Source organism: Ammodytes marinus, assembly GCF_949987685.1.
Source record: "Ammodytes marinus genome assembly, chromosome: 10".
NCBI lineage: Eukaryota > Metazoa > Chordata > Actinopteri > Uranoscopiformes > Ammodytidae > Ammodytes > Ammodytes marinus.
This window is the reverse complement of record NC_137214.1, coordinates 6,392,996-6,413,261: the sequence shown is the minus strand read 5'-3', so window position 1 is coordinate 6,413,261 and position 20,266 is coordinate 6,392,996. Positions and strand designations below refer to the sequence as shown.

The 20,266-nt window shown below is 40.1% G+C and overlaps 4 protein-coding genes across 8 annotated transcripts in view; 1 reads left to right on the top strand and 3 right to left on the bottom strand.

The window, feature by feature from the left end:
• pdlim7 (PDZ and LIM domain 7) overlaps positions 1–5,708 on the bottom strand; it is a 42,449-nt gene extending 36,741 nt beyond the window's left edge. The window contains exons 1-2 of one of the 2 annotated variants that reach the window (XM_080035381.1): positions 5,567–5,708; positions 2,170–2,268 (exon numbers count right to left, since the gene is read on the bottom strand). In XM_080035381.1, the coding sequence (XP_079891507.1) occupies positions 2,170–2,268; positions 5,567–5,587 (120 nt within the window). In that variant the 5' untranslated portion in view covers positions 5,588–5,708. Of the gene's footprint in view, positions 1–2,169; positions 2,269–3,916; positions 4,088–5,566 lie in introns of those variants that run through there. The other variant, XM_080035382.1, reaches the window with a different exon arrangement.
• Positions 5,709–8,106: 2,398 nt separating this feature from the next.
• cltb (clathrin, light chain B) lies at positions 8,107–14,692 on the top strand. The gene is made up of 5 exons (XM_080035980.1): positions 8,107–8,484; positions 9,684–9,730; positions 10,363–10,483; positions 10,872–10,983; positions 13,632–14,692. The coding sequence occupies exons 1-5, from the start codon at positions 8,319–8,321 to the stop codon at positions 13,801–13,803; spliced, it is 618 nt and encodes a 205-aa protein (XP_079892106.1). The 5' UTR covers positions 8,107–8,318; the 3' UTR covers positions 13,804–14,692.
• A 651-nt stretch (positions 14,693–15,343) lies between these two features.
• On the bottom strand, positions 15,344–17,015 carry higd2a (HIG1 hypoxia inducible domain family, member 2A). The gene is made up of 2 exons (XM_080036192.1): positions 16,786–17,015; positions 15,344–15,816 (listed from the first exon to the last, which is right to left on the bottom strand). The coding sequence occupies exons 1-2, from the start codon at positions 16,970–16,972 to the stop codon at positions 15,653–15,655; spliced, it is 351 nt and encodes a 116-aa protein (XP_079892318.1). The 5' UTR covers positions 16,973–17,015; the 3' UTR covers positions 15,344–15,652.
• A 1,361-nt stretch (positions 17,016–18,376) lies between these two features.
• The window catches only part of ankhd1 (ankyrin repeat and KH domain containing 1), a 33,419-nt gene continuing 31,529 nt past the window's right edge, over positions 18,377–20,266 (bottom strand). For all 4 annotated transcript variants that reach the window (XM_080035685.1, XM_080035687.1, XM_080035684.1 and 1 more), the window contains exons 36-38: positions 19,731–19,915; positions 19,213–19,380; positions 18,377–19,065 (exon numbers count right to left, since the gene is read on the bottom strand). In XM_080035685.1, coding sequence (XP_079891811.1) covers positions 19,003–19,065; positions 19,213–19,380; positions 19,731–19,915 — 416 coding nt within the window. In that variant the 3' untranslated portion in view covers positions 18,377–19,002. The remainder of the gene's footprint in view (positions 19,066–19,212; positions 19,381–19,730; positions 19,916–20,266) is intronic.

The following is a 20,266-nucleotide window of genomic DNA, read 5'->3' as shown; positions in this document are numbered from 1 at the left end:
CAACATTAGTTTTAGTCAATAATGTGAACCAAAAATTATCAACTTCTAAAGCACTTACGTACATCAACTAAATTTTTCGTAATCACTCCAAGCACTATTCTGAAGGTGGTTAGAGAAGGATTAGTTCATATGTTGTGAATTGTCTGATTTATGATACATTTTGTTTCTAAAAACATGCCCGAAAAGGCATTTTTAAAAACCTGTACATAGTATTTTTGATTTATGAAATGAACAACGGCTGTATCCATTTTGGACACCAATATGTGATATGATTTTAACTCTGGCTTAATCAAACATCTAGATTTTTGGTTTTCAAAAAGGTTTTGATTGAAATTGTAATACAAAAAAATGATTGATTAAATACAAGGAATCAACTGGCAAAGTTTCAAGATCTATAGGTTAAAAAAGTGTTACTCTATTCACCTGCAGTGCCTCACCTTAACAGCAAGCTGCTTAACCTGGGTCTATCAAAATGAATGGGGTGACTGGCAATACAGAAAATGTAAGCCAAATCTCTCTCAGTGCGGACAACAATCAATCAGCCTGATTGCACATTGCACCTGGATTGCAGAAAAACTGGTCTCCTGCACTGGCTGATTAGCAGCGATTATTCAACCACATGTACTGACACACCCACAGACATCCACTGTACAGTAGGCCTTGCCAGTCTAGCTTGAAAAGTACACTCCTATATCCCCCCCACTCCCAAAAAAAAATCCTTGCTTTGTTTCGGGCCATTTGTCAAATAGGGTTTTTTACATCCGTGTATGGGTGGAGGAATAAGTGTTTTTGTCTTGAATCCAAGGGGAACATTGTGTTACTCACTGAGATGCTTGGCACAGAGCAGAGCAGATACAAGACATGTACTGACATGCTGGTAATAACCACTGCCCTCACCACAGGATGACGTTAGCTCTACACACACGTCAATCTGCTAAGCTACTTCCAGCACACTGGTGAAGACTCTACAGGCCATGTCAAAGAAAGCAACACAAAATAGAGCACCATTTGGTTTTTGTCTCTTCGTGTTAATGTTACATTATAACTAGTAACTACAACAAAACCAATAATTAAAAAGTCCCTCCATGTAGTTTGAAACCTGACCCATATATCTTTGACCACAATTATCTCTAACAGACAAAACTCCACATATTAATCTGAATTGGTTTGACAAATAGAAATCGGCCTAATATTTTATAGATACCAAGGGTCTCTAAGTAGGCAATACAATAACAGTCAGTGGGGACTGAGTGCATGCTAGTATGCTAGATCTGTGTGCGTGAGAGCTGGCAGCAATGCTGGAAGGATTGTGTGTGTGTGAGCAGTGGGTGCGTGGCTGCAAGTGAGAGTCTTGTGTGTTTGTCAGGCAAAGCAGCGCTGCACTTATAAGGCCTGGAAAGTGGTCGCCGCTGTCTTCAATACACACAGCAGTTTAATTTAGTAGAGTATTTGAGAATTCATTCAGTGACGAGGCAGTGACCTAACATGGAGACTACAGAGAAAGTGCACAGCCAGACCAAACGACAGCACATCCATGTGAACAATGAATACTACTGTATTAATGCATTGATTGTTAAGGTGGACTGGATAAGGTTTGTTATAAGGAGATGTGAGAGATATGACAGTGAATGCCACGGTCTGAAGTCGAAATCCTTTGAAAAACAAGCCTGACAAAAGGTGAAATGCATATGCTCTGGTACAGTCATTAAAAGGTCGAGGCAGCCATTCTGGAATATGTTTGTTGTCAAAATCACTTTGTCAAAATCTGTGAATATCTCCTCACGATCCGCTACCTGTGTGCCCTGCCAAGGCTCTGTAAACGGGCATGTCGCTAGCTAAGGTGGACCCCCCCTTTGTTTACATACCCTTTGTTTACGTATCCATTTACAGAGCCTAGGCTGTGTATTAACACCTGATTTATTTACAGCGCACGCACACACAGTACGGACAGATAGGAGATATTAACTGATTTGGACAAAAAGCAATTTTTGTCAACATGCAGAATCAACAATACAATCTTGTAGATAGACTTTATAAAAGGAACTTGGAAGAACACACAGCAAATGAATGTACATGACCATCCTCCACTGAAACCTTCACGAAGAGTACAAAAGGTCACGGATGCAGAGCAGCAGAGAAGCTGACTCCAATAATCAAAGAGTGTCTTACCCTGGACACGGTGAGGGGCATGCTGAAGTCCTTGCCCCCCTGCAGCCTGAAGCCCCAGGGCGCGGGGCCGCTCAGGGTTACAGAGTATACGTTCATAGCCTAGGGAAAGAGAAAAGGTCTTAATTAGTCCAAAAACCCAGAAAAATACTTTTTTTCACAAGTAATTTCCTGCTTCATCCGTTAACTGCCCCTGTATTCTGTATCCTGGCTCTCGGTTGTCTGTTTGTTTCCAAAGCAAACACACACGTTCCAACAAAGAAGCTGACATTTACATAGTTTTCCTTCAGAGGATAATAAATCTTGGGAAAGTTCTGTTTTGAAGAATAACCATGTAATAATAATTCATCTCTAGAATAGATTTTGTAGTGGAAATATTTAATTCAAAAGGTCACCTATTATGCAAAACGCACTTTTTTCATGTTTCTTCAACATTAATATGGGTCCCCGGTGTGACTAAGAGACTCTCAAAGTATGGGAAAAAAGCAACTCTCTTTCACTTCCTCCACCTTTCTGAAAACCTAATAGCCTCGTTTGAGATGTCGCCGTCTTGCTAAGACCTGCGCAATTATGAAGCTTGTCTTGCTGAGCGCACAGCATTATGGTTAGACTTTTTGTCCGACTTGCACCTGCGGCTGGCTGCGGCTCGGCATAAAGTCTACTTTCCAGACGAGCCGAAACTGGGGTCGAACGAGCCTAATATGATTAAAAGCCCCAGTCAGAAGCCACGCCCCCTCATTACCAAACTAACTTATAACTACAACCACCTGTGATAGGCCACACCCCCCAGATACCCCTGAATCTGACAGAACTTTACGTTCAGTTAAGATTCAGGGCCAATCAGAGCAGCTTTTTGGAAGGCGGAGCTTAAATAGACGGGCACTAAAACGGAGCGTTTCAGACAGAGGCAGAATAGAGGAGATTCAGCAATTGCACTGTGAGAAATATACAGGTTTTTTTGGACACTACACCATGAAAACTGTTTCTAATAGAAACCCAAAGTACAATTTTGAACCTAGAATTAGCATTATATGTTACCTTTAAAATTAGGCTATTTGCATCTCATAAGAGGATCAAATTATGGAGCTGCCGTTGGGACTCGACGTTCATTCATTTATCAATATAAAAGCTAACGTGTTGCTACATGTTGCTATACGAGGTTTAAATATTATACGAGTGTGACAAAACTGCAATGCAAATGAGGACCACAGAACACATAATCAGCATCATAAATCAATAAAGAAACAGCAGCACCATTCAACCAGTTATCTTTATTTCTTTCACAGTGACTGTAATAACCAGCTGTCTGGATTCAATTCACGATTGCACCATTAAAAGTGAACTCCAATGAAACACTGACCCACATTGTCCACAAAATACAAAACCTGCCTGCCTTGGCATTTATGAATATTTTACTTTCAATTGCAATAGCTGTGAAAACCATTGAACAACACAACCATGTGAAACGACAGAATTAATTATTGACACTGAATGGAAAAAGTCGCTAAAAAATTACCAGGTCATTTTAAGAAGCAAATGTAACTTGAGACGCAGGAGGGGTGGGGGGGGGGGGGCTCGTCTATGGCTCTCTTTACTGGCAAGTTACGGCTGAACCCCTGACCTCTGTATACCTGTACCCCCTAACCACAGCTCCTGCCCCCCGCCCCTCTTCCTAAACCTAGCCAGGTATCATTACACTATAGGTGCCACACAGCTAGCTGATGCCACCCCCCCACCACAGTAAACTTACCTTGTCCTTAAGGGCCGGCCAAAAGCCCAGTGAAAAAGCTAGAGAGTCAGTAAGCTAGGGCAAGCAGATTATCTCTCTCTCTCTCTCTCTCTCTCTCTCTCTCTCCCAGTTGGCAAAACCCTACCCCCCGAACACTGTCTGTGACACAGGCAAGCCCTGGCCTCTCCTTCGCTCTTCAGAGGCTATATAAGGAATGTAAAACTACACCAAACTATTTCAGCCCAACACCCACATGAGTCAGAGAGAGAGAGAGCGAGAGAGAGAGGGAGAGAGAGAGGGAGAGAAAGAGGGGGGTAGAGGAGGACGAAGGAGAGGTAACGTCAAATAACCCATATTCTCGGAAAAAGCCTACAACATAAAAGTTCTTTAAAAAAAAATGCCTTTATAGAAGTGTACATGAGAAGAGGCAGACAGGGGCCGGCCACAGCTGAAGTAAGGCTTGTGGAATTCATGCCTTTCCCTCTGGAGGGCATGAAAGCACAGTGCAACCCAACCGGCAATTATATTTTAACATCAAGCTCTTAAAGCGACAGAGGGAGCAGCTCACATATAGTCCAAACCTCTTTTCAGATACTGTCTACACTCCAAAAAGAAACAGTGGTGTTCTCATTGGAGAAAAAAATTAATATGGCTCAACTCTATAAGTGTGTTTAAATACTATAAATATAGCCTACTATAAATAGCCTATTTTAAATCCATAAAACCAAACATTTTCACAAGTAGCCTCGTTTGTCCTGATCATATGTACTAATGCAAACATCTCTGTGTGCTTTTCAGACTACATAAAACTTTCTACATGATCAACACTTTGATTGGTTTACTTTACAGTCACTTTTTCTCATATTAAAACTTTCTAAGGTTAAAATCCAGGAGCTGAGAAAATGGATTAATTTATGGAGTGCTTGAGAAAAATAAATGAAAAAGACCCACAGCAGCAGCAACAGATAATGGAGGTTAGAATAGATTTCACCTGTAATAACAGCACACTGAAAATTGATTTGTTTCGCTTTAAAGGGCTCGTAATAAGACAGAGGTGAAGTAACAACGTGTCATTTAATTAAAATACCAACCCATATATATATTAAACCGGAGAACTCATCAGCACAAATCAATTAAATATGATGATTGGTATAATGTGTGTGGGAGCCTACTTGTTCAACTGACGTCCATGTTTATGGCATTGCTATTTATACTCTCCCATGGTCCCATGCTGTCACTTTGATATTTCTATAGGGCCTTATTCTACACTATCAACCTTAAATAAATGGAATTACACGCTTGCTTAGGCGACGTATAACTTTTAATTAATTTTACAGCGTCCAAGATAATAAGTTGCAACAGATAAATTAAAGGACTAGTGACACCATGAACTAAACCTCCACGTCCAATGCATAAGAAGCGGTATGGGACAGGAATACTAGACCTACAACCCCCGGCTATAACATAATAGTTTGCACAGCTATACATACAGCAGTAGACGTTGTGGTTCAGAGCAGCTAGAAGAAAGCCCATAAAGTGCACAATGAGGAGCAAGACACACGGCACCATTCTACAACTGTACAACTACGGCGAGCGAGAAAAGAACATTCTAAATAGAAAAAGTTACAACGCGTTCAGAAGTTAGGTGACAATGTAGGCTATTTGGCTTACCTCCTGTTCGCCAGACATCATGAGTCTTCTGGATTCACAAACAACCAACAGTGAATGGGGTGAGACTTTTTTTTTGGACTTCCTTTACTTAGAGCGAACGTCAGGAAGCCACCGTGGATCCCCGTTGGTGAGAGCAGCGGGAGCATTCCCTCGAATTCTTTTTAGTCACACTCGGCTCTGACGTCACCTGTCACGTGGGCGGCGGCGGCGGCGGGGCAGAAGAAGAAGCCAGCTGTTCACCGTCTACTGCTCATCCATCAATCACACCTCAGCGACTAGGCCTACACACAGGAGGAGGGTTTGATTATTTTATGACAATAAATTCGTTGTTTAAGGTGAGACACTGCAGGTGAATGGTGTCAATTTGTTATCATATAGGCCTACTGTAAATTCATTTTCATTTTATTTAACTTTTATTTATCCTCGAGAGACCAATTGAGGGGTGACCCTCATTTACAATGATGTTGAGTTCAATACCACCATTATTATAGTATTATAATTAGGTTGCTATTAGAATTTTTCAGAAGTCTTTTGCAAATGTGGCAAAATCTAACTAATTGCTGAAAGTACAACTCTTTAATATAGGCCTAGATGTTTGATAAAGCCCTTTATTTCATTTTTACAACATATTAGTGCCTATTAGTGTCGAAAGTTTTTACCGAACAGATTTTGGATACAGCCTGCTATCATTATATATAGAACACGATGTGTACAGATCTTAAAAATGAATTTTCTGCATGTTTCAAGAAAATAAAAAAGGTTATCATAAATCAGCATAGGCCATGAACAAATCTTTCTGTAGCATAATAACCTTCAGAATAGGCTTGTGCAAAGAATGATTATGGGAAATTGATAGGCCTACTCAAGTGCTTTACAAGTTGACATCTTTGGTTCAGAGTATTGAAAACAAACTAATGTTGTGATAAAGGCCATTAAAGTTGGTAGTATAGGTGGAATATACAGATGCAAAAAGACAATGTATAGTTAAATTTAAACACCTAAATGTACATTTTGAACCTTTTATTTACAGGCTATACTAGAATGAAAAAGACTTTATGGAAGCAAAATAGCCTAAATCTCAAAATTGACCAGTGCTCGAAAAAACTATTGTTTTACCTGCAGTGTCTCGCCTTAAAGGTGCAGTGTGTAATATGACATCATCAATAAAGTTCTACAAAGTTCTAGAATGCAACACTCCCTGGGTAACCCCACCCCTTTCGAATAATAACAGAAGCTACAGTGGCCTTCAAGGACAAGAACAATTCTAAATTTTAAACAATGCACCTGATGACGTTCCAACTATGACACTTTCAAGATGGCGGCACTAGGCCTTGGTCCAAAATATGCAGAAATATGGACATATATGAGACCCTTTCTAAGGGAAAAAATAATAATTAAAAAAAATATTTTCAGCTATTATGCACTAAATTAAATGTACTTATGGATATTATAATTACTTTCTACAAAATCTGCTAGGAAATAAAACCCAAAATTCTACACACTGCAGCTTTAACAGAGAATACTCAAGTCAGGCATCCCAAAACATTCATCATCACTGACTTGTCTCATATAGCCTATTTACAACAATTTGCTTATAATACATCTGTTTATAATGTTCATATCCACCTATATCTTATCATTTATACTTCTGTAGGCCTACATAGTCATACTGGATCGACACAGCTTTCCAATTACTTAAAATCTCTAGTTATTGTGACCAACCTAGAATGTCTGTTTCTGGGTTGGGATGGAGAATGTGGCTGAATAACAACGAAACACGCCGTGACCAGAAATTGTGGAGTCAGGAACAGAACTAAATCATATGAGCCAGGGTTTCCATCAGAGTGTTTGCACCTCATGCAAAAGGGTGATAAGGAGGGATAGAATAAATGTAATTTCACACGTGAATAATGGAGCCTATGGACAACATTATACTGAATTAATTGGTGCCTTTAATGATCGAGCAATTTACCGTCTACTATAATTGACATTTTTGAATTGCACTAGGCCTATATCTTTGCACTGTTTGCCTAAGAGATTGTTCCTGTTGTTGTGCATATTAATTTCTGATTCAGATTCTCAAAGTGTTGATATACTGTATGTGGGCATCGGCGGATTTTGTGATATTCAATCACTTTACAGTCCCTTTTTCAATCCTTAATTATTCAAGAAAGATGTATAACTTGTTTACTTCAAATTCAACCCTAACCCAGAGTGTACTTTATGCAACACTATAAGCCTATGTAGGAATATGAAAACCCTTTATACACTTACGATTATAGCTTTTTAATTATTTATTTATTTAAATAATTTTTTCATTTTTTTTGGCTAACTGTCTGCTGGGTTGCATTTTGTGTATAAAATGTGCTTTGTAAAGCCTATCATTATTACTCAGAAACTATCACTTCTACTGTGAGATGATTCTGTAGCTCTATGAAGGAGTTGCAGCAGACTTCCAGCAGATGGAGACAAACGACAGGGAAAGGGAGCTGGTACCCTCGGGGTGCTGCCCTGCTCCATCATCACTGTGGTGTGGTGGATGAACAAGTGGACAAACCATGAATCATCAGTGAGGGCCTTCAGTCGGAGCTGGGTTTGTTTGTGTGACAGAGGACTACACTGTTACGCCCTGCCGCCCACAGAAGTCCACTAAAGAATAGCTGATATTTCAGTATAAATATAAAAGTCGTTTGTATCAACGTTGCGTTACCTACCCGAAGCTCATTTAAACTTGTAAACACTTTTGTGAAAGATGGCTGACAACGGAGCACACCCGGTTGAAGAGGACCCGGCTGCTGCTTTCCTGGCCCAACAGGAGAGCGAGATAGCGGGGATAGAGAACGACGGAGAGGGGTTCGGGGCGCTGGAAGGGGCCGAGGACGAGCTGCCGTCCGAGCCGCAGCCTGTGGTCAACTATGGCAAGTTTGTGTGACGGAGCTAATGTCAGCCTAGCAGAGGAGCTAACTAGCTAGCTAGCGCGCCTACCGGTGTTATGCAGAGTTCTGTCTCCCCGCTGCTAAGTGCGTTCACCTCAGCTAAAGGGCGACACTTCAGTGATTATTTTAGGGCAATTAAATACATGTTAGCGGTATAATCTTCTTGGTCAGACTCGGGTTCATCTGTGTTGATAGATGATCTGAAGCCTATAGGTTTTGAATAAATGTTCAAGATTTTCTTGATTATCTCTTAATAGTAGGCTATGTTATTAGTTAAGGACAATATTTGAATAGTTATACTACAATTAGGTTGCAATTGCAGCAGGTAAAATTAATACGGGGTGTCAAATTCACTCTGTCAAAGTCGACCAAATACTGTTTGTGCTGCTGATTAACCCCCTCCATGCATACATTACAGCAAACTGGGTCAGGACTTTTTCCTCTAGGCATGTAGCCTATCAATAAAAGATTAATTTATTTTCTTTACTAATTATATAAAGTCCACTATGCTGTTGTTGCAACTATACCATTCATTCAAACTCCAATACAAAAAAAACAGCTTTCAAAAAGACATTTTGATTCATTCAATAATGTTATTACTTATTATTACTGAGTGTTAATGGATTATTGTATATAGTAGTAGTACTAGTATTTTAGCTAATGTCATTATTGTTAGTAAATGCGTGAAATTCACATTGTGGAAACGGCCCAACATTTTTTTCATTTGATAAATAAATCTCTAGAAATAAAAAAACAGATTTGTATTGAGATGCGTTCACAATTGCTCGTAACACCTGTGGCGGTTGTCCTTTTGTTGCCACAGCGACAACGTACGTTAGTAATAGTAGCAGCTGGTCATTTTACTGTAGACTGGGCTACCTCAACGAAGCAAGTACCGATTTATAGCAGTAAGCTAATTCATAGTAGCTAACACGTTCACACACATCTGGAAAAACCTGTCTTGTTAACTGTCCCACACACACACACACACACACCACTAGTGCCCCAACAGGTGCTGCTACATTTCTGAGCTCTTTTTAGCCGTAGCTTTTTGTTACCTTACAAACAAAATGACAATGACATTATTATACCGAAGTGAACCCAAGAGGAAAGGTAGCTAAGCAGAAGAAAACTAAGCCTTAAACCTAACATTAAACTCTGCTCTCTTTTAACAATGTCAGACGACTTCGAAGACGAACCCGCCACGGTGAATGGGGATATGTTTCAGGTGAGATTAACAGATTTATAAAAAATTATTTGCGGAGTCTTTTCTCTTTGTATGTATGCCTGTCGCTGATTTCATTTACTTAACCAGGGTTCCGACAGATCCCTAAAGGCATTGAATAAGCTAATCTAAAACAAATAAGGCCTTTATTGGTTTTTGAATGTCTTGAATCAATATTTCAAAAGTCTTAGGAATGCTAACACATTGGGAGTAGGGTCAACTCATTTTATGGTTGACTTACATTAGATCTTTGTTTTCTGACGTTGCGTTTTAAAACTCAAAAGTAGAAAAGGCCTATTACATATATTTTGATCATTTTCAACTGCATGCCACTCTTGCATTAACATCATACAGATCAGCTGGCATGATAGATAGTAGGACACATTACGTGTGTATTTATTTATTATTATAACTATTGGCCGGTAATTTCATTCCCAGATGCAATAATAGGTCTCGAATCTAACTTGCATTTTGCTGTAGGAACTGTGCTTTCCGTTGAGTCCCTTTTTTTCTTCTTCAATTCTTTTGTACAGTCAATCCTGTAATGTTACGGAGAATCTACTCAATCCAGTATTTGTACTAGCAATTACCTTAGCTGTTTTCTAAAGGCCTATATGTGATTCATGTCTTCCTAGGAGGAGTCCAACGGCCCAACGGACAGCTACGCGGCCATCGCACAGGTCGACGTTCAGAGGCAAGAGCCGGAGAGTTTACGCAAGTGGAGGGAGGAGCAGAAGACGCGCCTTGAGGCCTTAGGTGAACTGACACATTGAGTCAACACACTGACAATCCATCACACTTTGTATGACGCACTGCCTGCTATACAGCAGGACAGAGACACTCAGATATTGTCATTGTATATTATGTCGCAGTTTACCCTCCAACAGGGTGCGTACAAATTCTGGAAAGTTTGGAAAAATATTATCGATTTTTAAATCTTGTCTTTTCAAGCTTTGAAATGTGCTTGAAATCCAAACACATTAACTGAGAAGAAATGCCGGACTCTCTCCACATTGACTGACCTTGAATTTTACCCCTTAAAAAGCTGAAGGAACCCTTCTCTTCCGACAAACGATGCAGCGTATGTAATGATATGAGACGCTCTCTGACTAAATCTGTTTTGTTTTTATTTTCTTTCTAACAGACTCAGCATCCAAGGCGGCGGAGGCAGAGCTGAGAGAGAAAGCCAAGAAGGAGCTGGAGGACTGGCACGTGCACCAGGGTGAGCAGATGGAGAAGAACAAGGCCAACAACAGGTGAGGGACTGTATAACACACAAACACACACACACAGACACTCACAAGTTAACAGTTCATCGTCATGCTGTATAGAATCACTACACAGAAGAACCCATTCTATCACATTACCTAACCAAAGTGCTGTGCTGCCAGATTGTTATTTCTCTCAGTAGAATTCATTGAAGAAAAAATGTTGTTGGACTTAACTGCACAAATTCAAATGTGGGAGTGTAGATAGTATTGCTGATCAAATGTGTGTACCACTTTTAAAGCTTAAGACTTTAAAATACATGTTTTAATATGTAGATATCACATGTCTAACTTATTATGTGTAAATGTGTATCTCTCATTTTGGCAATATGTAATTGGATAACGCCATAGTTACATTTTTTATTTCATTTTTACAACATATAAGTATCCAACGATTTTTACTCAACATATTTTGGATATAGACTTTTTTCAAATGTACCATAAATCCGACAATCAACAACATGAAAACATCCTTCTGTGATAACCTTCAGAAAGTTTAGTTGATGTAAGTGCTTTAGAAGTTGAGATTCTTGGTTCAGCATTGGGGGAAAAAAACTAATGTTGAGTAAACGTCTGGTTAAGATGGTTGCATAGGATAAATATACAGACTAGGTTTAGTCAAATAAACACCTTAATATACTTTATGGACTTTTTTTTATTATACTAGTATGAAAAAAGACATGTTATGGAAGCAAAATAGACAGAAAATCTCAAAATTCAGAAGTAATTTAAAAATCTATGTTTTTTGCCTGCATTGACATTTGCCTTAAATATTATAGTCAGTTTTGTACGTTATGCTCACATCAATTATTGCAGCCATTCCTTTTTTCTCTCTCTTCACTGAGCTAACCCTTTCTTCTCTCACACTTTCCAACAGACTCTATCCAAGTCTGGCACGGTACATGTCTGCATCTGTGGCTCTAGTAGTTAGTTTGGCCGCTTTCACTTCCTATTACGAAATCGCTGAGAGACACGCCCTGTGATGAGATGTGTGTGTGTGTGTGTGTGTGTGTGTGTGTGTGTGTGTGTGTGTGTGTGTGTGTGTGTGTGTGTGTGTGTGTGTGTGTGTGTGTGTGTGTGTGTGTGTGTGTGTGTGTGTGTGTGTGTGTGTGTGTGTGTGTGTGTGTGTGTGTGTGTGTCCAGTGACAGTCCACTTAAGAAGGAGAAAAGAAAAAAAAAAAATGCCTGGAAAACAAAACAGGAAGTGGGCTGGCTAGAAGGGAATGCAAACAGCAAGAGAGCAGATGTCACAGTTATAGCCAGGGCCACGGCTCTAGTGCCAAAGCAGTGTGGTGTAGTGGACTAACTGTATGCTTGACCTTTCTGAGTATGTTTATCGGCAACAGTGTAGCACAGAATGACTGTATTTAGCCTTAGCCCATTTATCTTTTTATCTCCACCTCATCAGACCTGTTTCTCAGTGCTTTCTTCCATCACCCTTTCTAATGCAGCCCCATTAACTTTTCTCTGCTTGTTGTTTTAACACTGTAACTGTACTCCTCTCTCCTCTCCCCCCCCCCTGCTTTCATGGCCTTACCTGCGTACTAGGATTGCTGACAAGGCTTTCTACAAACAGCCCAACTCTGATGTTATAGGCTTTGTGTAGGTTTAGACTTTGTACGCTTTTTAATGTTGTATGGCCTGCATAATATCTCCATGTGACCCCACTAGTGGATCGTCAGCCAAGCATGTTTGTTGAAGGCCTGATTTGGTATCTTCTTGCATTCCTCTTTGACTCGTTCCTCAGGATATAATACATATTAATACATATTAAAGGTGGAGTCAGTGATTCTGGAGAACGCCTGTTGTCAAAATCACTTTTTGTCAAAATCAGTGAATATTTCCTCAGGATCCGCTACTGTGTGTGCACTGGAAAAAAAAATCCAGTGTTAATAAACACAGCCTAGACTCTGTAAACAGTCATGTTTTCTAGCTATGGTGGCCCCTTTGTTTACATATTAGTTCAGAGCCCTAGGTTGTGTATTCATTTTGTGAACATGCTTCCTCCAGAATCGCTGACTCCACCTTTAACTAGGCAAGATTTCAGAACAAAAGAAAAGTAATTTTCAACCAAAAAGTTTTACTGATCTACATTTTCAGTTGACATGATTTAACGGCTATGCCAAGTTTTTCAGCAGACATATTTATCATCCATTTAAGTGTCACACCAATATGTCTTTTGGGATCTTTATTTTATTGGCTATCAAATAAGGTGTCAAGTATAAACAGAATTACAAAAAAAACGCGTTGCGCTGCAAAACGTGGTCCCAGGCCCTTCTCGGGCTTGGCCCCCTAAATAGGCTTTGTGTAGTTTAAGAATTGTAATGTTTTTTTAATGTTGTATGCCCTGCCTTACCCCCATGACATACCGCTAGTCGATTTTTACCCGATGCATGTTTGTTGAAGGCCCAATCATTTGGTATTTTCTTGCATTTTTCTTTGACTCGTTCCAAGGCCATAAGCCTTAATTAAATACGGTCTCCATTTAAGTGTAGTTTGCATAACGAAACGCATGAAGTCGCCGTGTATGTCATGTGATTGAGCTTTGCGGTTGAGCGCCATGTTTGAAGCATTCTCTTTATATAGCAGCTCATTCATATGTCCTTTCCCCCTGGGTCTCTCTCCCCACCCCATAGAGCATCAGAGGAGGTGTTGATGGCAGAGAACGATGGCGACAGTCCAGGGACAGAGTGGGAGAAGGTGGCCCGTCTCTGCGACTTCAACCCCAAAACCAACAAGCAGGCCAAGGACGTTTCCCGGATGCGCTCGGTCCTCATCTCTCTGAAACAGACGCCGCTAGTTCGCTAATAGAGGAGCATTGCCTTTTTCACCCGTTTGCACCAGAAGAGTTTGTACGCCCCCCCTTTTTTCCATAAAGTACCTGGTATGTTTCTAACCTTTTGACAACCGCCCCCCCGCCTTTCTCGATGCCTAATCATATTGAAATAATATACTCAATTCCGACCTCTCCTGTGAGAAGATGAAGGACTGCTATATTAAGACTTGTGTTTAGCTGCTCGGTTTTATCACTGCTATCCTTAAAGAACATATTGTTACCGTAAGTTGAACAAGCTACCTTTAACCCTTTAACTTATACATTAGGTCATCGTTATTGCATGCCTCTGCCAATAGTTTGGATGCGCAATTTTTGTTTTGTTTTTATGAATTAGCATTTTGGTCGAAGTCAAAACACTCACTCATTAATAAGCACTACTGCGTGTTAGATTGTAACCACTTCTGCCTCTTTATCAAAATGTAAAATTACAAACACACTCTTTGTTCCACATTTGTTGTATTATATCCCTGATTAGCATTATTTAACGTAGCTAGCATACTTTTCTCGTTCAGAATGCATAAGCTTGTGGCCTTTCTTTTTATGTAGCTCTCACTCCAGTTTTTGACTATTTGGCCAGATGGATTTAATAAGGCAAGTTTTGAACTCATCTAAATTTCAAGCGTTGAGATGATTTAACGGCTTGTGCGACATATTTATTCTCCATTTTGTGTGTTACGCCGATGTTTATTTTTGGATTTTGATTAGATTTTTTGGCATTATCAAATAAGGTGTCAATTTTAAAACGGTAATGTCATCACATTGTTTCACATGTTGCCTATTTGGACATTTTGAATACCCAAAAAGGTGAATGTGTAAAAAAAGGAAATAAAAAATAAATAAAAAGAACAGAGTTTGATCACCTGAAGTTTTTTGTCCTTAAATGTTTTCCAAGCTTTAAGACTGTTGCCATCAGAAACGCTATCACTTGAATGAGGCAGTTAATGTCATTTGAAAGAATGCCTCCTCCACCCATGCATAGGCATACTCAGACACAAATCGCTGTAGTCAGAATAAGTCATTTAGGCCAAAGTTTTAGCCTTCAGACATTTAAAAACAGGAAGTCCGAGATGCAAGAACAAGTTTCATATGGTACGAGTGTCACACTTCACTTGCCTCTGCTTGGGTTAAGTGATTTCACAAAGCACCGTCACATATATAATTCAACATTCGGACATTTGAAATTGAAAGCCTGAAGAATGTTTTGTTGGGCAGGCCTTATGGGCATGTCTTGTGTCTAAAAGCCTCCCCCTCATTTAGATCTACTCACCCAGGCCATTAAGCACAGATCTGTGTTCAAAATGAGTTCCCCCACTGACTTCATTTATGGAATAACCTGTTAAATAAAGGCTTTGCTAGGAGTAGATGTCCCTTGCATACAGCTGTAAGAGTCATCCTTTATCTCAAAGCAAATCCGAAAACACTGCCATGTGTTGCCTAGATACATTTAAGTGTCATTCCATTGGAAACATTGGAAATCTAAACCTTTCAGAAGAAGATGGAGAGAGAAGCATATAAATATTATATATCTTTATTCATAATCATTTTAGCCTGATAGTATTATAGCAGAACACAACTAAAACCCAGCCTTCCTAAATTGGTTTTATGAAAAAGGCAGATTAATACTTTGTCACAGAGTATTTTACCACCAAGTCACAGTATTCACAAAATAAATAATGTTTGGCCTTAACAAAAGGGGACATTAGAACCATTCATTAAGTCCGTTCAGAAAGAAAGAAAAAATAAAAACCAGTCCACTGTCCAGACTGGGTCCTGATGTTGACTGAGTGATGGCAGAGGTATGGGGGACCAGGGATCTCTTCACTACTTGTTTTTAATAGCCGTTGCAAAGACACCGAAGATAATGGCGACTACAGTGAAGCCCTGAGCAGCGATACGGCCTCTCATCAGCAGCTGGGACTGTCTGGTTTTCCCTTGATGGAAGGCACGCAGGCCGTAGATCAGAGCTCCTGCTGTCCCCAAGCAACCTGCAAGAAAGACCAATGACACATTTAGTAGTGAATAGGGTAACGTTTTTAACATATTGATATCGTCAAGAAACTTTTGCCACTTGATATCTTACATTTAAACTATCATTTATTGTATTAGTTTCCAAAGTAGTTACAGAGCAGAATATGGGTACAGCCTTTTTCATCTTTTTATAAATCAATAAATATGTACAGGTCATAAAATGCATTTTCTACATGTCATAAATCAGACAATGAATAACATATGGGCAAATCCTTCTGTAATAACCTTCAGAATAGTGCTGAGAATGATGAAGTTTAGATTTATAGTATTGAAGAAAAAAAAATAATGGTGGTGGGATAGTGGCCGTTAATATAAACCCTAATATAAAATGGATAGTATGACAGTGTGGCAATACTAGTAGTCAAGTGCAAACATTTAAGGGGTAAATTCTGCCAAATCAATATATTTTACCCTAGGAGTGTTTATTCTTTAGTTGGTTTTACAATGAGATGTTGAGGTTAACAAACAAACCAAACCATACAATGGGAGTTTACTGTTTGTTGCTTTTTTTGTGAAGGTCAGATAATAGCCTACATCCCCACGGTTTACCCACATCAACTGTCTGTCAGCAGTTATGATACTGATGTGCAACACTTTACATTACTGGCTAGTTTCAGAGCAGATGACAGTGGCACAGCTTCAACTCTAAATACGATCAACTCGTCTTCAATGACAACAAGTCGTTGTGTGCAGCGACTAACACATTGAATACAGGCTACTACAATAAGTTCTACTTTTACCTCTGATGTTAGCACAATTACTTGTTCGCAGCCTACAATCCGCTCAGCGTGGCAGAGCTGTATGTTAACGTGGATTTAGATATCATTGATTTGACCACACTACATTCAAAATAAAACATGCTGTTCTTTTGGCAGCTCGGGTCTGCAGCGTTCACCGACCCTGTTGCTGCTGCTTGTGTAACTCACCTATCGGGACGAATGGGTTCTCCTTGGTTTTCCTCATGAACTTCTCCTTGAACGTCTCATCTTTACTCCTGGGCAGCGGGTTAAAGCCTTCAATGACTGGCGGCCGGGAGAAGTCAAAAGGCGGAGGTCCTAAACTTGAGCTTTTAGGGATACGCTCCGGGACCGCCGGTGTTGTTGCCGCCGCCATGCTTACCTTGGACAGCTAGAGCTAAAGCATCCAACCCATCCAACCCGTGATCCAACCGAGGAAGTGACTACAAGGAAGACAATTACACTTCCGGTGACACTTTGTCCTCGGCTTCACAATAAAAGTCCTGGTATTTTTTATCACATAACGGATAGAAATAGGGAGTGGCAGTTAGCAGTAGTGTGCCTCCTCCTGGCGTCTGCCGCCAGCTAATGGTAACAGTCTATTATATGGTTACAGAGCATGGTACAGTTTATGTGTACCGTACAGCTAGTCCTGCACAGGTCCAGTTTATGGGTCCAGTTTTGTTCAATACTGTAACGTACCCGGACCAGAGTGGAAACAACTATTTAGCCTAGCATACAGAAATGTAAACCTGTGCCATTCTTCCTGGAAAAGGAAACCCTCCATAAAGCCCAGCAGACAGAAGCATGAAGTGCTCTGAAATTCCCTTGTAGATGCCACGGCTGTCTTGACATTATAAAACAAGGTGGACCAACACCAGCATGACATGGTACCCCAGATCATCATCTAAATGAAGATGAAACACACCAGACCCAACAACAGGCCTCTATCAAAGCACCCTGGGCTTCTTAACACCTCAGCAGTGCCACAGGCGGATCATCTTCATGTTCCATGCAGCATTAATGCAATAATTCATGCAAAAAAGTCTGGAGTGGATGAATGAACATTTCTGTATCACAAATCCTTTTTTTTATTGGTCTCGTGTTATATTTTGGGATGCTGGATGCTTTTTTATGAGCATCAACCCTTAATCAGCTAAACAAAATAAGAACTGAAATATTTCACTTCATATCTCTAGAATATAAAAAACTTTCACTTTTTAAATTAAATTACAGGGGGGAAAGAGAACTTTTGCATAGGATTCTAGTTATATGCAAATAATGATATTTTTTCACCCAAGAAATATCCATTTTCCAGGAAAGTAACAGATATACTGCAATCTATGAGGTTTGCTTGTACTTATACAGCATAGTAATCAGAACCCCCACTCTTACCATCAAGTGGCAGTATCGAGTCAAATACAGTGAATCTCCAAAAGCTGGGCATGAAAGTGGAGCTCTTCTGTAGGCTCAATTCTGACCTCAACCTCTTAATGTTCTGTCACTGGTTTGGTAGGTTTGGCTTGGAGGACTACATTAAAATAAATATGGGGTGTGTTTTAAGATTACATTAAAAATATATATATATGTATTAGGACCCAGAGGAAATAAAAATGATCACAGTCATGCCGAGCTGTGTAGAGGACAGTCCAGGTGAAAAAGGGGGCCATAAAATGACATGATTTCAATAAATGAAATGTGTTCCAGGTCCTGCTTTCTGTTGAAGCCAAAGCCTGCAAATAAGTCAAGAAACCACGTGTCATAAGAACAGCACACCAAATACTTTTCAATCTTTTTATTGAATATTAAGGTAAATATTTCACATTAATACAGGCTACATAAAGTAGAGCCACTATACGACATGAAATTTACTCTCATTTTAACCCTTTTTTTAGTATGTAAACAATTATACATGTATTTACCACTCTAAAAGGTTCTGATTTCTCTTTCTCTTTAGGTAATCATCATCATCATCTAGTTCTGGGCCAAGTTTTAAATAGCTACTTCATGTTGAGCCCCCCTGCAGCCCAAGAACGGTGTAATGTGGGTTTAAAGTCAAAATCGCTAAACTACGCAGAGAATGGATCCTGTTGGACAGGTGATCGCGCATTTTTGTGTTTGCATCATCATGTGGGAAGTCACTGATCAAACAGCTCTCCCCCTCTATTTCCTCTTTTTCCTGCTTTTTGAGATAGGCACATCAAAGAATGGCGTCACGAGAACTTCCAATTCTTCAACCTCCCGCTCTGCACTCTCTCTACTAAAAGTTAACAAGTTGTACGTTTTTTCTTTCTTTTTTTATTCGTTGGTCGTGTTCGGTCATATTCGTCAGTTGTTGTTTTTTTTAAATGTTTGCGTTGGTTGTGGGTCATGCTGTGTGCAGTTTTGATTGCTGTGGACGCTTGTCTAGTTGACGTGGTTCAGGTGCACATTGCCCACATGAGGTGCCCAGGTACCAGGCGGCCACACCTACAGGGAAGGGACAGAGGAGCAATAAGGGCTGGTTAGTTCATTATGGAATAAAAAGTCAAAATGGAATATTTTTTTTTTATAAGTATATGATTAGCAGCATAGGTATGGTAAAGCGTAGGTGTAATAAGAGAGAGAGGACATTACCTGCTGTTGTGGGTCAGTGTTATCTGCGTTGTTTGGGAGCACTTTGATAATGTTGCTCCATGCGGGGTCACCAGCGTGCAAACCATTGTACATGGGTCCCCCCTGCCCGTCCGCCATGGGAGGGTGAGGGGGCAGCATGGTTCCTCCATACATGGACATAGGCATCCCCTGATACACACAAGCAAAGGACAGATTTGGTTAAAAGAGTTGTACAAAAGGGTAGGGTTTTAACAATACAAGTATTCGTACCGAACCGTCACAAATACAGGCCTGTACTGTGGTTCGAGAGGTGAACCGCAGTATGTAATTATGGCATAAACAGCGTTAAAATGCTGAATGTACAGGCTTTCTTTGATTGGGGTGCATACGTATTTTATTTATTGGAGAACTTGCATAAGTATTCTAACCGTACCGTACCGTGAAAACCGAGGTACCTACCAAACCGTGACATTTGTGTACCGTTTAGACCCCTAGAGAGCAGGTGATAAGAAATCTACAGAGCTTTGTCAGTGTGTTACCTTGGGGAAGTCCATGTAGCTGTTGGGCAGGTGCTGGGCCTGGTGGTAGTTGTTAGCGGGGTTAGAGATGCCGGTGTCGTCCTGCTCCATGGGCTGGTGCTGGGAGAAGGCTGACTGCTCCGCCTGCAGCTGAGGGTGCATCATGTGACTGCTCATCAGGGGCTGGGACCAACCAGACATAGCCTCTGTACACACACACACACACACACACACACACACACACACACACACACACACACACACAAGGGGGAAAATAGATGCTTATGAGTAACTTGCTAGTGTACAGTAACTAAGAATTAAATGTGCATTTGAGATGAGATGATTGACTCTACCTTGTCCGTTTGCATCTTTATATTTCAATAACATTTGATTGATTCATGTTTTTTTTTGTCAAATTTGCTTATTTATTCAAACATTTCAAGAGAAAATTGTATTACAAAAAAATGATTCTTTTAATTTAAGTTATCAACTGGTTTCATGATGATATCTAGAAGTAAAAAAAAAAATCACCCTATTCACACGCAGTGACTTGCCTT

Excerpts from the sequence above, each read along its gene's own strand:
- cltb (XM_080035980.1), top strand. The coding sequence starts at position 8,319 with ATGGCTGACAACGGAGCACACCCGGTTGAAGAGGACCCGGCTGCTGCT. Across the intron at positions 8,485-9,683 it reads GCAGCCTGTGGTCAACTATG|ACGACTTCGAAGACGAACCC; the intron begins GCAAGTTTGTGT and ends TAACAATGTCAG. Across the intron at positions 9,731-10,362 it reads TGAATGGGGATATGTTTCAG|GAGGAGTCCAACGGCCCAAC; the intron begins GTGAGATTAACA and ends ATGTCTTCCTAG.
- higd2a (XM_080036192.1), bottom strand. The coding sequence starts at position 16,972 with ATGGCGGCGGCAACAACACCGGCGGTCCCGGAGCGTATCCCTAAAAGC. Across the intron at positions 15,817-16,785 it reads GAACCCATTCGTCCCGATAG|GTTGCTTGGGGACAGCAGGA; the intron begins GTGAGTTACACA and ends TCTTTCTTGCAG.